Source organism: Corythoichthys intestinalis, chromosome 21 (genome assembly GCF_030265065.1).
Source record: "Corythoichthys intestinalis isolate RoL2023-P3 chromosome 21, ASM3026506v1, whole genome shotgun sequence".
NCBI lineage: Eukaryota > Metazoa > Chordata > Actinopteri > Syngnathiformes > Syngnathidae > Corythoichthys > Corythoichthys intestinalis.
In genome coordinates, this window is record NC_080415.1 from 23,665,233 (window position 1) to 23,683,017 (window position 17,785).

A 17,785-nucleotide genomic window follows, 5' to 3' on the forward strand; every position below is an offset into this window, starting at 1 on the left:
CTTTTTTTTTTAAAACCTGTCCTGTTCAGCTATTTGACACGGAGAATGGAAGTCTAAGTGTCCGGTTGGTCTGAACAGCTTTAATGTTTCACATTGAGAAAATGACTAACTCCCATTGTGATCATTCAACATATCTCATTTATTATGCAAAAGCAGCGAACAGGAAGGGGTTATGGGGGAACAGAAGAAAGGAAACAAGAGAAGAAAGAAAAGCACAAGCAACAACAAGAAATACATTAAACGCCAACACTAACTATTAATATGTTGGTGCTATCGTCAGCTAGATGTATTTCCGGTTGACACCACGTGGGGGGCCTGTTGACCAGGGAAAGAAGGGGATGGGGGTGGGGAAGTCTACAGTATAAGCTAAGTCATTGGGTGGGGTAGAGTGTACACAAATCAGCTCTCTGATCTAGAACCCAGTAATCGTGTGAATCTCTTGTGAGTGTAAGCCCGTTGGCAACCGACCCTACGCCGCCCCACCGCCAGCTCCGCCACCGGGACACCCGACCCGAGCGCGCCCAATCACATACCGTCAGAACCTCATACCAGCACATGTCTACACTGAACTCTAAAACATAAATTTTGAATATACTGTGTTGGGCCTGGAATTCATCCCCTGTAATAAAAATCATTTAGTCCAATCAAGAAGAAAATGTAAAAGTAGTCACGTGCTCGCCACTACAGCTGTCTGTCCCCTCTTGCCTCAGACGCCCACCCGACCCCCCCATCGTAGCACCCCCACTCTGAGAGACTCACATCACTTTGCTAATTTAAACAAGGGTTTATTCTGATATTTGTCAGAGGCTAAACTGTAGCAAGCTTGTTGGCCTCCTCTTGGGTTAATTAGCGCAGCAATGCTGGTATTCATGGCCTGACATGGTAGGTTGCCCAATGGGGAGGAGGAGGAGTTCTGGGAGGGGGGGGGGGGGTGACATGATCGCTTGCTGGCTGGAAGTTCCAAGTAATACTTGCGACTTTTGGTACATTCCATACCGATGTTGTGAGAGCTTGATATTGTTCATTACAATTTAGTTTTATTTTCATGTCTAGTTTTCGTCATTTTGCTTGTTTTTGTTAATGATAATAACCTTGATCAATATGTCTAAATAGATGTTGTGGGCAATAAACTCAATTTCTAAGATGTATTTAACCTGAATTTTCAAATTTATTGGCTGCCAACCCTCCTAGTTCAAATAGAATGGAGCTCTATTACCAGTACCATTAATGGTATCTAACCCTTTAGTGCCAAATGTATCACATTTGATTTGATACACCAAAAATTTCATGATTTTGAGAGTAATTCAGAATTTTGACATTTCTATTTGGAAAAAAAAAAAAAAAAGATGGATGCAAGCCAACACATGCATCTGCAGGTTCCATGAGAAACAGGAAAAAAAAAACAGGATTTAGCTAGGGTTATAGATATTAGAGTTCTTATTACACATCTTCATTCTGACATTACTTTTTACAAATTTGAAAAAAAGGTTTCAAGAGGACTTTGTTTTACAAATTTTGGGATTCTCTGATAATTGCTTCATGTTGCAGGTCTTTAAGGGCTAATGAGTTAACATGTCATATAACACCCACTGTTAATAAGAGTGTAATGTCCCAAACAAAGTGTTCCAAATTGGACTTTGGACTTAACTTGGTCCCTGTCACTAAAATATAATGAAATAATGATCATCACAACTCAATTTACTCCCAAATGTACTTATTCAGTGTGAAATGAGTTTAGTTGAAGACAAAACTATTATTCTTTTGTACAAATGGCAACAGGTGGAAACGTAGGTTAATTGAGCATTTCATTGTCTGTCGCTATACGTGGATGGCATAAATAGAAGAATCATTTTCAGATCAGTTGACTGAAATTGGATGATTTCCTGCTGCCCATGATGGTTGAGCATTACTGAAGCAAAGGACATTTGAAGGTTATTAAAATTTTAAAGTGATCGTAAAATGTTGCTGCAAATGAATGCTTGTAGAGGAATTGACAGTGTCTCATGCGGCAGCTCATTATTCGCCACATGTGTGCTGCACTGCAGAGGATTTCTCCCTTTCTTTTCTGTCGTGTGACTGCCGCCCTTCGCATCTGTTGATGTGGCGCGCTCCTATGGCGGGGACGGCATTCTCTTGAGGGGAGGGCGGGCGCAAATCATGTTTTTTTTTTTTTTTAAGGGATTAAGCCTAATAAGATGGCAGGCTGAATTTATGGAGCTAATATTTCACGCTAGGGTGGACGAATGGAGGATATTTGGAAGCAGCGGCTTAATGGATGCTCAGAAACACTTGCTTGACTTGAGCCCTGAAATGATTAGTCCCGCAGGAGTAACGCTGCTTAACACGGCACTGTTTGTATACAAAACGGAGAGGGGGGGGGGGGGGGGGGGGGGGGGATGTATGGGTAAACAGCTCGGCTAGACAAATCCCTCCTGTGCTGTGGGGTATGTGTGGCAGTGGTTCTCAAACCAGGGCCCCCAGGGGTCCAAATGTAGACTGGGTGTCCGCTAAATAATATGTGATAAAATATTCTTTATCATCGACTAATTTCAATAAAATAAATAAAATAAATATAAAAACACCCACTCATGTCCATTGTAATGTCTTCCCTTAACTTGATTTCCGAGTTTCTGTCTAGCGAAATCACTGATGTGCCCAGAGCAGATCTCCTCTAAGAAAAAACAGTTGTGCTTCATAGCACATAACAGAAGCAACAGGTACATTTTCATCAGCATCTGTTGATGTTGTTTTTCCTTCTGAGGATGGAAAAAGGAAGCATAGGTGGAGGAGAGCAGACGGCGACAACAGCTGCTCTGATTATCTTGCTGCACTTTTTTCCCCCTTAGTCTATATTGAAAACGCTCCAACTCCCAAAAACAGAATTTAGACAGAACAAGAATTGGATTTTGAAAATGTCCAGTTGCAGGGCCCATGAAGGAGAGAACAATTTCGCCCCCTGGTGGAATATATCAAATAGCTTGATCCCAAAAGGGCAGAAACACTGTATAATTTTATTTCTTTAAAAAATGTCCCTGCTGAAATTGGACGTCTGAGTTTGGATCATGTATTTGTTGTTAATAACTCGAAAGCGTGTAAATCTGTTCAACTATGCGAGAGAGGAATGATCCATCCCCACAGAAATGAATTGGCACGCGCCCACATTATGCAAAGTGACAAACTACAATTTAAAGGACAAATATCAGATAGGGGAACCGAGCCGTGAGCCTTTTGAGGGATTTTCCACACTGCATGCGGGATGTTTATGTCGCCGCGCTGCCTGCGTTGCCTGGAAATCAATTATTTAGTCTGCCAACACAGCACATAGTCACATGACTAAAGACGCGTTTGTGTTGTTAACTGTGCTCGACTACATTTCTCATGAGCCGTGCTCAAAATCATTCACTATTCAACAATCATCATATGGGGATTGGTATATAGTTCCATAAAAAAAAAACAACAAATTACTTAAAATCCCTCTGTAGTGGAGTGATTGAGAAGGGAATGATTCCTTTCTCCCTAATCAGTATCTCTTGGATCTTAATGGCCTTTAAGCCAACTTTATACAGTGATATGAAAAAGTATCTGAACCTTTCGGAATTTCTCACATTTCTGCATAAAATCACTATCAAATGTGATCTGATCTTTGTCAAAATCACACAGATGTAAAAACAGTGTCTGTATTAACTAAAACCACCCAAACATTTATAGGTTTTCATATTTTAATGAGGATAGCATGCAGACAATGACAGAAGGGGAAAATACAGTAAGTATGTGAACCCTTTGCCTAAGGGGACTTAAAGAGCAATTGAAACCAATTTTTACCAAACAATTTAAGTCAGGTGAGTGCCCAATTACTGATGAGTGGTTTAAAGCTACCCTGACCACTATAAAATACACACCTGGTAAGAATTGTCTTGATGAGAAGCATTGCCTGATGTGCATCAATGGCTCGGTCAAAAGAACTGTCTGAAGACTTGCGATCGAGGATTGTTGATTTGTATAAAGCTCGGGAAAAGGATACAAAAACCATCGCTAAAGGTCTGGATGTTCTTGCCTGGTACACCAGACTCACCGCTGTTCCAGCTATTGAGTCTGGCCACCATTCAGCGGATACAATTTCCAGGGCGGAGCAAGCCACAGCAAACAGATAGCGGAGTGGACCAATCAGCGACGGGCAAACGTGACGTTAGTAAAACGACGAGGGCAGGACAAGGGACTTGCGCGCGGAAGTAAACATATGAGGAGAGCGGAGTTTATTCAACATGGCTAGCGCGAGACAGACCGTTGTCAATGACTCGTGTCGATGTGTTTTTGGTAATTTAAAACTGATTTTACCGTGGATTGGAACATATTCTCGGCTCTCCTGTTCACCATCTGTGTTGTTGTGGAGACGACTTTCGACGCGCAAGAGTGACGTTGCTCGTTAAGAACAAGTCGCGCAAATAAATGAATCTGATTTGTCGATTGATTTTGTACCTGCTCGAGAGGCCGTTAATGGGCTGGGTCCCAGACTTTTCTCTCAGTGTTTGAAAAATACAGGGAGAACAGTCTGGCCGTGCCAGGCAATGGATGTTCATCAATTAAGAGTCAGAGAAGTTGTCTAGAAATTGAGAGAGTTTGGCACTGTTGATTTCTCCCAAGGAGTGGCCGTCCACCAAAGATGATGCCAAGAGTTCAGCGCGGAATACTCAGAGAAGTAAAAAAAGAACCCTAGAGTGTCTGCTAAAGACTTACAGAAATCACTGACACAGTCCAAAATGTCTGTGCTCACATCAACTATATGTAAAACTAGGGCCAAGAATGGTGTACACGGGAGGACTCCACGGAGGAAGCCACTGCTGTCTAAAAAAACATTGTTGCTCATTTAATGCTCGCAATAAGGCACTTGGATACTCACAGAAGACACTCCACAGAGGTTTTGGCAAAATATTTTGTGGACTGATGAAACCAAAGTTGAAGCGTTTGGGAGTAACACACAACGTCATGTGTGGAGGAAAAAATGGAACAGCTCACCAACATCAACACCTCATCCCCACCGTGAAGCATGGCGGAGGTAGCATCATGATTTGGGGCTGTTTTTCTACCTCAGGGCCTGGGCAACTTGTGATCATTAACGAAAGAATAAAATTAAAAGTTTATCAGGATGTTTTGCAGGAAAACCTGAGGCCGTCTGTCAGACAGTTGAAGCTAAAAAGAGGATGGATGCTGCAACAAGACAATGATCCAAGACACAGAAGTAAATCAACTTCAGAATGGTTTCAGAAGAACAAAATATGCGTTCTAGAGTGGCCAAGTCAAAGTCCAGACTTCAACCCCATTGAGATGCTGTGGCATGATCTAAAGACAGCGATTCATGCCAGACATTCCAGGAATCTGACTGAACTACAGCAGTTTTGTAGAGAAGAATGGGCCAAGATTAGTCCTGATCGATGTGCCAGACTGATCTGCAGCTACAGGAAGCGTCTGGTTGAAGTTATTGCTGACAAGGGATCGGGGGGCACAAAATATTAAATGTGATAGTTCACTTACTTATTTTTCGCCCTGCTCTGTTTGCATACTATCCTTATTAAAACATGAAAACCTATAAATGTTTGGGTGGTTTTAGTTAAGGTCATCTGTGTGATTTTGACTAAGATCAGATCACATTTGATGATTTCATGCAGAAATGTGAGAAATTCCAAAAGGTTCAGATACTTTTTCATACCACTGTAGTATATTATATAAAAATTACTTTAAAAAGCTGTGATTTTATTTTTATATTTTGTAATCCAAGAAATAACTCATTCCGAAATTTATTTCTTAGACTTAGACTACCCGGAGGGAGGTCTCCATGTCTCATTCGCTTTGTTTTTCTTCTTGTTGAGGACACCAACTTAAATGACATATTCTAGTGATGTAAAAGCATTGATCCCCAGACCCCGATTTGTAAATTTTTTTGTCTCACGTCTGATTAATCCGACTAATTATTTGCGGCCTCATTGTTGCTAATCCCAAAAGAAGTCTTACATAAACAGAAAATAAAATACATTAGGTGAAATCATCTTTAACATTATCCAGGTTTTTTTTTTTTTTTTTTATGTACAGCAATTATTATTCCATGCTCTTTGAAAAAAATATCAGCACGGTCACAGAACAAATTGAATTTGTCTCAAGGAACCAGTGTCGTAATAAGTTCTCCTTTATTACAGTACATTTAATTTGTGGTTGTCATGTTCTTTGTGGCCACTTGAAGCCAGCAAAAGAACGGATAATGGTCCAACTTCAGCACAAGTTGAGAGGAGCTAAATTTACCTCAGTACAAACACGCCTTTACGAAACCTCACATCATAAATGCGCACAGCACACTCATAGTCATCAACAATATCATCATCGCCATGATCCTACTCATGCAAGATGCTTCTTTATGTTATTTTTGGCCTATTTGGCAACTCATACACCTTAGCAAAGCATATTTATCCTCCACCTCTTGATCATAATCCTCTCTGGTGTAAAACGCCACGAATTGATGACAACGTTTGAGCAATTACACATCATTTTCTTCAAATGTCAATTTTTCCTTCTCGGTCATACGATGGTACAATTACTGCCATTCAAGTCTCCCGTAATTGCAGCTTTTAGCGTCTGGTTGAGCAGTGCAGTCCGGTGTGCACATTGTGTATACAGACGACATCCGCATTGAGCTGACATAAAATCTTTTTTTTTGTTCGCAGATTGTGGAAAAATATTGAATGCCCATCTTGGCAAAGCCTTAGAGGAAAAAGTGGACAGAAAAAAGTTAGATGATAAATAGTGTAATTTTCATTTCTTTTTAACAAATACAAGATGTCAAATTTCATTCAAATAAAGTTTATTTTGTTCATTTTTCTCCCCTTTTGTAATTTGGTTTACTTCTTTTGACACGAAACAATTTAAAAGTACATTTTGCCTGAAAGTTCTTTTCCCCACAATTAACTTTCATCAACGATACACGTGCCACATCATCTCTCCGTTTGTGTACTTCAGTTAACAATTGGTGCCATTACAATAAAGTCTCATTAATCACCAGCATGAAAATTAGACATTACATTGTGAAAGTCTTAAGGCAGGAGTCACACGTGTTAGCGCCCTGATGGCAAAATAAGTGGCCCTCATTTGGTCACTGAGCAACAGCAACCAAACACCCGAAAGTAGTTTTCACACAAAGTGTACACGAGACCTCACCAGCTCACTTGGAGTGTTAAAAAGTTGTAAATGAGCTAAAAGCTTCTAATTAGCAGCGAGGCTTTGTATCTGTGACTCACAGCAACACAATACGAATGAAGCATCACTAACGCACATGCACACGTAGGACGAGAGGGTCAACACATGCAACTTTTGAACGTGCGACATCCATATTCAATTGTACAGTCACGACAACTAAAATGGATGAAATGTTTAGTGCATCCAAGTATATAAATATGAAACCGTGACCATGGTGACAGCAGAAAATGTTAAGTGCCATCTAAAAGTTCAACTTCAAACATATCTGAAGTATTAAATATTTATCATAGTTTAAAGAGCAGATGAAGAGTTCAATTCTTGAGCATTTTACTTGGTTAAACTGCACTGAATACATCTTTCGCTTTGTCAAAACTTATAAAAAAAACAAATTTGAATTGACCGCATAGTTCTTGAGTTACTGCCATAGCAACACCTAACCAACCTCGGGACATGCCTCCCTGCCGGCAGCTACCTGATGACGTAATTAACAGAAGACCTCGCCAGCACTCTAATACGGACGTATAGCACTATGCTATCCTAGCCATATAGACCCTACCCACGTGACGTCACAACTCCTTCCTCCTGACTGGTGCCGCCCAATTGTCCGTCAACACATCATGTTTCCCTGTTACGGCTACGTACATTCCTCCTATTTACGACGTGTTTTTCTGCTCGTTAACATTAATAATCAAAATGGTGAAGGCGTGCGTGGCGGTCGGTTGCAATAACAGAGAAGATAGACGGAGAAGACGGAGAGACTTGAAGTTCTACCGGATTCCGAGAGACCCGGAGAGAAGAGAGCGAGATGGGCTGCTGCAATTCGACGAGAAAACTGGGCTCCAAACGATTACCACAGATTATGTAGTAGTCATTTTATATCTGGTAAGATGCATTTAATATATATTTAGAGGGTTTTGGGCCGACAACCACAATTAAGATCATTGCTAGGCTAATCGCCGACAACATACCGGTATGTATGTAGTGAGAGTGCTATCGCTAAACCATATAAACATTAAAAGCCCTAACTCCATTGACAAACGATATGAAATACATTAGACTTGACAGTGAATGTTAGCAATAACAAAAGATTTTGAATTGAAAATTTCGTAACTCACCTTTCCAAGCACAAGATAGATTCCTGCCGAATTTTCGTGGACGAGGACCTGTTTCACCCAACCAGCAACGAAGTATTTATAAGCCTCCAAGCTCTTAAAGTTTTTCAAACTTTCGTGAGAATAGGCTGATTTTGTTTGGACAAGATAGTTGTACAGTTCAGGGTAGCTAGCAGATGTCAGGCAAATACGGCAGAGACAGCGGGTCAAAAAACATCAATTTAGGCATCAAATATGGATCTGGCGAATGGATAAACTGAAGCTTTTCCACATAACGCCTTTTATGCAACGCATCAAGTGAGTTTACGGCATCCGAAAGCAACGGGTCTTCCATGAAATGCATTATAAATTGCTCGATCAATTGAGACCATTGATAATACAGACACAAAATGACGGACAAGTGGGCGGAACCATACAGTGAGCACGTGATTTTGTGACGTTGGTGGGTAGGGTCTATAGACCCTACTCACATGACGTCACAACCACGCCTCCGCGCCATATTGTCCGTCAACTCGTCGTGTTGACGCATTACCGCTACGTAAATTCCTCCTATTATGGCGTGTTTTTCTGCTCGTTAACATTAATAATCAAAATGGTGAAGGCGTGTGTGGCGGTTGGTTGCAATAACAGAGAAGATAGACGGAGAGACTTGAAGTTCTACCGTATTCCGAGAGACCCGGAGAGGAGAGCGAGATGGACTGCTGCAATTTGACGAGAAAACTGGGCTCCAAACGATTACCACAGATTATGTCGTAGTCATTTTATATCTGGTAAGATCCATTTAATATATATTTAGAGGGTTTTGGGCTGACAACCACAATTAAGATCATTGTAAGGCTAATCGCCGACAACATACAGTTTCAAATTCAAGATGCTTATTTCTTCCACCATCATTACATTTTGAATAATATTTAGCTGGTACCAAGTGAAAGAAACTGGCCTCGTCTACGGATCATCAGTTAAACAGGTGTGTCCAAACCTTTTGCAAAGGGGGCCAGATTTGGTGTGGTAAAAATGCGGGGGGCTACCTTGGCTGATTTACATAGAACAATATATTTAAACAAATTTTAGCAAGCCCTTCTGTGTGTCACATTTGCTTTATTAGTTTTTTAATTCATAATTTCAACAGTCTCGTCTTTGTGGCTTTCTCTTTCGACACTCGGACTCTTGCGAAATACTGCTGATGTGAAAAAATAAACTAGCTTCAAGTTGCTATAATTTCTCGCTGCGTATCTTCCCTGTAATGTTGTTGTACATGTCAGCGTGTCTTCTTTAGTAATATTGCGTCACATCGAACTCTTTGAAAACAGCGACTGTCTCTTTACAAATGAGGCAAACACATTTGTTGCGTGTTTTAGTGAAGAAATAGTCCAATATCCACCTATCCTTGAAGTGTCGGCCATCGCAGTCAACTTTTTTTTTTTTTTTTGGACTGTCGCCATTTTAGAAATCACACAGGGTAATGTTGCTTAGAGTGCTGCTCTTAAAGTTTTTCAAACTTTCATGAGAATAGGCTGATTTTGTGTGGACAAGATAGTTGAAGATATCAGGGTAGCAGATGTCAAGCAGAGAGGGCGAAGACAGCGGGTCGAAAAATATCGATTTAGGCATCAAATATGGATCTGGCGAATGGATAGACTGAAGCTTTTCCACATAACGCCTTTTATGCAACACATCCAATGAGTTTACAGCGTCTGAAAGCACCGGGGCTTCCATGAGTTGCTCTATAAACTGAACGACTAATTGAAACCATTGAGAATAGGGCTAAACAGAGACAGACAATATGGTGGTCGGATACAGCGACACGTCATTCTGTGACGTTGGTGAGTAGGGTTTATACAAATTTTCTGGATTTTACTCCCGAGACTCATCATGTCATCTTGATGTGTAGCGATGAATTGCTCACACGAAGGCTCGAGAGACTATCAGTGGCCCAAAAAACCTTCTTCTGCAAAGATTTGGACGTCTTTTGTGAGCGTCAAGCACAGGGGTGAAAGTGGGCCAGAACGGTCAGGAACGCAGTAAGATTCAGGGCCAGAATGCAGTTCCAGTATAAGATTCAGGGCCAGAACGCAGTTCTGGTATAAAATTCAGGGCCGGAATGCCGTTCCGGAACAAGGTGCTTTGATTCCAAAAATATGACAGCAACTGTCAAAACGCTATGTGAAAAAAATGCTAAGCTGCCACACATGCATTTCAGCTCCAAGAAGAAAACAATCTACCAACATCAGATTTACATACACAAGTGTTAACAACAAGCATAATAAAGTGCTTGTGGAGCGTCATCCGTTTCCACCAATATTTATTATTGATTTTATTCCACGGATGGCATGGAGATTTCCGCAGCTGCTGCAGTTATCTGAGTCTGACAATGATGAGTCACGTCAATGTGCGAATGCACGCAAAGCAAAACGCCTGGACTCATTTATCCGTTCAATTGGCTGAAATACTGACGTGATCAGCAGAGATGGTTAGCTCTGATTGGTTCAAATGTGCATGTTTTCTGGAACAGCACGGAAAAAAAAAAAAAAAGCTTGTTGAATTGATGCGACAAAAAAAGGGCAATGCAACATAAAATGGATCAAATCTTTAAGAGCAACGAAAGAGTTGAGGAGGCTTATTTATCATATTTAGTTTTATTTACTCTGATGGGGAGGTTCAGAACATCTTAGCTGTCAATGTGCACTTTGGATTTATATTTGTTCATTTATGTTACGGTACTTATTCATTTCCTTATGATTTAAAAAAGTCAATGTTTGCGCAATCTTAAAGATATATTCCATTTCACTCTGCATAATATAAGTCATTTGTACTTATTTTTCTGAATGTATGTTACTTATATCTTTATTATATATATAAAAAAGGAAATGTTTACATTAACTTCAATTTTAAAATATATCCTATGTTCTTAAGTTAAAATTGAGATTTAGTATGTGAGGAAATGAGGGAAAATAAATAAAATAATAATAATAAAATAATGGTGGTTGGGGTTATTGCTGTTTTGTTAACGTTTATTTTGCAAATCACAAAAAAAAAATACAATTTTGAATGAAAATAAGTTTTTGTATGTGTGAAAGAAATAACTGTGGTAAAACAGTTTTCTTTGCATTTCAGAGGTTTGACCCCCCCCCCCCTAAAAAAAGAAAGAAAATAAATAAATAAATAAATAAATAAATAAATAACATTTCTGGCTCTATGGCGACCTTCACGTCGGGGAGTTCCGGCAAGAAATTCTAGCCACTTTCACCCCTGGTCAAGTCGAGGAATTTCTCGGCCTCTTGATTGCTTCTTTGTTTCCAACATTTCAGCTACGACAACCTTGGTTTTTCAAAGACGTAAATACACCCTTACTGGCTTTTCTAATTCTAAAATCTGATGCAATTCTGTTGACATACTGTAGGAGGGCAATTCCCATATGCAGAGATTAAAGGGGGATATAGCCCCCCTTGGTGGTCAAAAATACGTCATTGTAGGTAATTGACTTTCCTAAACAGTGTACCGTGTATGAATTTAAAATTAAGATTTTTTTAATGGGTCAAAATAATTTTTCGAACAGATTATGTGACTAGCACCTTAGAGACGGTCATTTGCTTTATTTAGCCAAAACTACCTGAAGACAGAAGAGGCAAGATGGATAATGACGTAATTTTTTTCAAACCTAAGCTTTCAAAAGCGACAACAGCTACTGAGTGAGACCCAAGGATTGAAGATGTGAACCATGAAATGCCAGAGAGCACCGCCAAAATGGTGAGCGGAGTTTCCGTTTCCCCCACTAAAGACACTAATAGTACAACAGAACCACGACTGAGCGTACAATATTCAATGGACACCAATCTTGGCCAAAAGCATACCTGTCCTAAGCTGCCTGATTAAATATTTCCCTGAAAAAATGATGGGAAACAAAAAACATCAATTTTCAACATATGATTATAAATATTCCTGCCTGGAATATCCAGTCAAAAAGTATGCAATCTCCTGTTTTGCTTGCCTGCCTGCTCGTTGAAGTGCGACCCGTTTTTTTTTTTTTCCATAGTTGTCGGCCTGTCAAAAGTAGATAGGTCAGCTGACAGGTCGTCTATTCATGTGAATTAGATACATTTATTATTAGACCTATATAACTACTTGTCTATTTTTGCCAATAAGTGAAATTTATATCACAGGACGACTCGGGAAAGAAAGGCTTAGAGAGAAATCACGATGCTAGACATAGGCTTGCCATTCTTCCTTTAGTGGAGTGTCGAGCCGCCAATCGGCGTCATCTCCACCGTCTGCTGTGCCGAGTAAATCGTCGTCATCTGACGCCTCAGGCTCAAACATGTAAGGATTAATTGTCGATAATCTTTCCTGGGAGCCCTCGTCATCGCTAACGTCACAAAAAAGCTATCCTGAACGGGTACTTTTGCTGGAAATGTGTGTGTGCATGTGTTCTGTTTCCTTCTATAAATGACACTTCCGAGTTTAGGAAGGGCGTATTGAAAGAGTGCAAAAAAAATTTTTTTTTAACAAGGCAAATTTTTCTCGTTTACACGTTAGAAAAGACAGTTATTTCGATTAACTTGTCCAAAGTTTAATTCATCAAATTACACCGAAACCCGACAAACTCTTCATCTGCCCTTTAACTCATTTGTTCCCAAAAACGTACAAATACGTTCTATTTTTAATTGTTACAGTGTCCCAAAGACGTACTTATACGTCTTTTACGTTTAAAAAAAAATTTTTTTTTAACAAGAGACATCTTTGGGTTCTGATTCAATTTAGCTCCAAATCACAAAACTGAAAATCCATTTTAAAGCAATAAAACTGGCCACTGGAGGGCAGTAGCACATTTGGTAAGACTCGCAACCCGATTCAACGGCAACGAACGGCCGGGCCGCACGGCCGGGGCACCGGCGGAAGACGACCGAATGGCGTCCAGGATGCCAGGCGGCAGGCGACCGAGCAGAACAACCTAGAGGAAGCTCGGGATGCCAGGCGCTGGACGACCGAGCAGCGGACGATGCCGTTGAGTCCATGCTGCTCGCTGAGTAGACCCCGCAGGGACTCAAAAAAATCCATCTTTATGAGACTGGCGGCGATGAGGGAAAAGTTTACCTGGCTGTCGCTGCCACAACAGCGTCATCTCTCAGTTATGTGTAAATAAATTGTTACTTTGCTATCAAAAGCTCTATTTGTCTTGTTGTTTATGTTATTTTGTAAAAGGAAAACATTCACATGTTTGGGATGTAACTAAAGCAAAAAAATAGCTGTGTTAAAGTCAAAGTTACGTTTGAAATGTATGCTTACACAAAAAGCTCAATTTCTCTGTTTTTTCATCAGAAATTGGAAAATTGCTCAAACTAAGCTATTTTCTAATGGTGATTTCTAAAGAATGGAAAAATATATGTACATTTTTTCCTGTGAAAGAAGAGAGTGTAATCTCTCTTTTGGTGGGTTCCATGTTTGTATAGCAATAGAACAGAATTTTCTGTGCGCCTTGCAAAATCAGTCAAAATCCAGTAAAACGGCTGGGAGTGAAGGGTGTTGCACCGGTGAAAATGGTTGGGAGTAAATGAGTTAAGTAAAAACAATTTCTATCACTTCTTTTAATTGTATTTTTTAGTTCTGTTAAAATCTTGTTTTTGTTTTTTTTTGTTTTTTTTTTAAACATAGTGGACTGACAGTGAGCTGTTATACAACCAGGCTTTGCAGGTTTATGTATTACCATTATTAATGTAGGCATGCTTTTAAAGGGGATGAGAGGATGACTGTTGATCGGTGGTGAATGAAGTCGGCTGTTATTGCACACATTGTAGTTTAAACCCCCATAAGGTCAAATTTATTCTGATAAAGTTTCGTTTCATAAAAAGCTTGTTTCCCCCTATTTTTGGGGCAGAAACCAGTGTGTTTAAAGAAAACAATCGTTGTTCTACAGTTGTTTATTTCAGACTGCGAAAAAAGAAAAGAAACAAAACTAGAAACAAGCTATTTTCTGGTGAAAGAAGGGACTTTGTTTTTTAGGTTTGGCGCCTATAAACGGACAAAATATTCTGTGAGTCTTATAAAATTCTCTGCCCTGAAATGTCTGGCAGTGAATGATTTACTATAATTGTATGATTAAATAATTGGCTGCCATTGACAGCAATATACGTCCAATCCATTTGTCAATGGCAGTGAATGAGTTAATGGTCTATTCACCTCTAAAATACACAAATAAATTGCTTAAGTGGCAATAAAAACTTACGTGGATGTTGCGCAGCTTCTTGCGTCCTCTCTCCAATCTGCTGAGAAGCTTCAGGTGTCGTTGCTCGGCACCGGACGGCTGCAGCAGTCGGTCATCCACCGAAAGCGTTTTTCTGAGGGTCGCCCGTTCACCGGTCCATGCCTTGGAAGCCCCGCTCCCCTGGGTCAGGTGCTGGCTCCTTGCCAGTCGGCCTTCCTCCTGTTCTTCATCCGGGTCAGGTGACCAAAGGTGCTTGTGCAGTGAACCTGGATGAGGGAAACCAGAGATGGCCGTGTGTCATCTGAATGAATGGATGAGTAAACAGGTCGTGTTCTTACTTCAATATACCTCATCTTAACTATATATATTTTTACACTCATATATTTAATGTTATTTTATATCACAAAAAGGGATTGGTTTGAAGTTGCATCTTTTTAAGAGTTTTAATGTAGGATGTCTGTCACTCTGTGCTCCCCAAGTAGGTTCAAGTTACCACTTATCGAGTAAGTGCGTGTGCGATCAAATGTCTGATAGCTGAAGTTGCATTAAAAGTACATGAGACAGCAGAAGGATATGGATCTTGCTTCATCATTTAATTTAACAATGGCTCTTTTGGGAAACATTCATTGTCTGCTGCAGCGGTATCTTGAGAAACAAGTTAGATTCAATCCATTGTTGTGAAGAGAGTTGACTTCACTCACATCACGAGTTCTAATAACTGCAATTTTTGCTCACAAAGGCTGCGTTTATATTAAATATAAAGAATCATATTTTTTGTGAACTACACTGCATAGTCCGCTACAAAACAAAAAAAAAATCGATCTGGGGGATAGAGAATTTGGAAATTAGTTAAGGATATTAATTTCAAAACAGACTTTACTAACCAATATTTTCTTTTAAATTATGTTATTATTATTATTATTATTATTTTTTATAAAGGCTGTGTTGGAAATGACGATTCATGGCCAAATAATAGAAAAACCCAAATGAACAGAGATACTTGTATTTCTCTCATTTTCCACTCTCAATTGCACTTTACTGTGCTGCGGATTTGTCTCCGTCTGGTGGACAAATTTATGTTGGCAGACAAGTTATTCCCCTCATATTTTAAATTGATGATTCTCAATTTCACATGTTCCCATTTTTACTACTTTTCCCCCCTCTTTTCTTTTTAGTATGTCATTTACTGAAAAAAATATGTCAATTGTAATGAATCAACAAAACAATTATTTCATTTGAAATTTTAATTTAAACAAAATACATAAATTGGATATTTAAATGAACTCTTGTTAGTTTTATATGGAGCCCCTAAAGCAGATATGTCTAAAGTCCGGCCCGGGGGCCAAATGCGGCCCGTGGTCAAATTTCATCCGGCCCCAAGCCTCTGTCATAAAATAAATAACGTCTGGCCCCCACAAAGACTTAATAAATTGGTGAGCAGTACCTGCTGCCAGCATATGAAGTAGCTTACACACTAAATGCTGCTCCTCACAAAAACAAGCTGGATAGGGGGCCCTCAAGGACCGACGTTGGCTACCCCTGTTCTACGTCAAGGACATCAGCCAAGTTTGGCCCCCACATTCTTACCACACCAAATCTGGCCCCCTTCGCAAAAAGTTTGGACACCCCTGCCCTAAAGGGACATCAACAGAAATAAGATAAATTCAAACTATCTGGTGCACACTAGAAACAATCAGTAAAACATTAGCATTACATAGCATTAAAGCTAGTGGATGTTTGCTATGCAAGTTAGCCAATTGTTCTTTTGAAGTAAAGCTAAACTAAATCCTGCATTATCATTTTTAGCACGACGAAACTGCTGGTGTCCGATGCGCGCCTGAGCTTAGCTGAAATGATATTTAAAAAAAAAAAAAAAAAAAAATTAATGAAGATCTTACAAGAGCAATTGGCTAACTTGCATCGCAAAAGTTCGCTATCTTAAATGCTATATAATACTAATGTTTACCAGATAGTTTCTAGTGCGCACCAGGTAGCTTCTAGTGCGCACCAGTTAGTTTAAATTTATTTTATTTCTGTCGATATCCTTTTAGGGGCTCCATAGGTTTAAACTCGAAGGACAAATATTACAAGACTTAAGATAAAATAACTGCTTTGTTGGCCAGGTTAAAACAAGAAGTGGGCCGCCCCGGACCATAATCTGCTGCCCGCTGGCTTAAATCACGTAACCACTTATGCACAACAATCAGCCACAAACCAAAAAGGAGGCGGAATTCAAACTCTTGATAGAAGTTTTGCCCAAGATGCACGACAGGAAACTCATTAACGTTCCTCTGACGGGTGGCGCAAAACTAGCGGCGTGATCAACACAGGAAGTCTCTTGACTTGATAAACAAAATGTGTGTGCGCGTGTTTGTTTGGACTAAACATTCTTATCTTCTCTGCACATCCGCTTCTTCCCATTGACCTTTTAGTGCATGATGACATGATAAATAAATATACACCCAAAGGCTACACTATTAGATCCACGCGTTCAAATCTAGATCATAAGCAGCCCCAAAAATAGAGCGATACCTCCACTTACAGGTGCCAAGACGTTGGAATTATTCTTACATTGAAGTTTGTCTACCATCTTTGCGGTCTATAATTTTAGAATTGAATATGGGTTTATAAGCAGCATTGTTATATGACGTCACATCCCACCTGTAGACCAGTGAAGTCCTCCGGGACTGGCAGCGAGGCGGCGGCGCTTCCTGATGCTGACGGCACCGGGGGAGGCCAGGGCGGCGACGTTGGGCGTGGACGAGAGGATAGGCAGAAGGGGGGTCGCCAGGAAGGGCGTCTCCTTGCCCAAAGCCGGGGCCAGGAAGGCGGTACTCCTCTCGGGCGTCCTGGTGGGCGGTGAAAAGTTGTTTGTTGACCAGCAAAAAAGACCAGTAAAAAAAAAAAAGGTCAGTCCAACTAAGGGCACAGGTAATAATCCATGAATAAATCAGATCAGAACATAAAAAGAAAGTCCTTAGTTGTCCCTGAATCTTTACTTTTCAGCTAAGCGAGGCATTTTGGACAATCGTATGCTTCCAAATTTGTGGGAAGCATTTGGGGAAGTTCCTTTTTGTGCTCCCAAAGCAGACTTTGGGTGAATGGGAACCTTCTGACCTCAAAATGTGTTTCAAAATGAATTCCCACGGACTCAGTCCAAAAGGCTTCCCAAAGGAGGGAAACTCCACTGTTACATCAAGTGGCTTGGTGACTCCGGCTCTCCTTTCCCAAATGA

At 40.2% G+C, this 17,785-nt stretch overlaps 1 protein-coding gene across 2 annotated transcripts in view; it reads right to left on the bottom strand.

Annotated features, from left to right (window-relative positions):
• The window catches only part of ankfn1a (ankyrin repeat and fibronectin type III domain containing 1a), an 88,359-nt gene that overhangs the window by 66,719 nt on the left and 3,855 nt on the right, over window positions 1-17,785 (bottom strand). For both annotated transcript variants that reach the window (XM_057826053.1, XM_057826052.1), the window contains exons 4-5: window positions 17,212-17,399; window positions 14,572-14,816 (exon numbers count right to left, since the gene is read on the bottom strand). In XM_057826053.1, coding sequence (XP_057682036.1) covers window positions 14,572-14,816; window positions 17,212-17,399 — 433 coding nt within the window. The remainder of the gene's footprint in view (window positions 1-14,571; window positions 14,817-17,211; window positions 17,400-17,785) is intronic.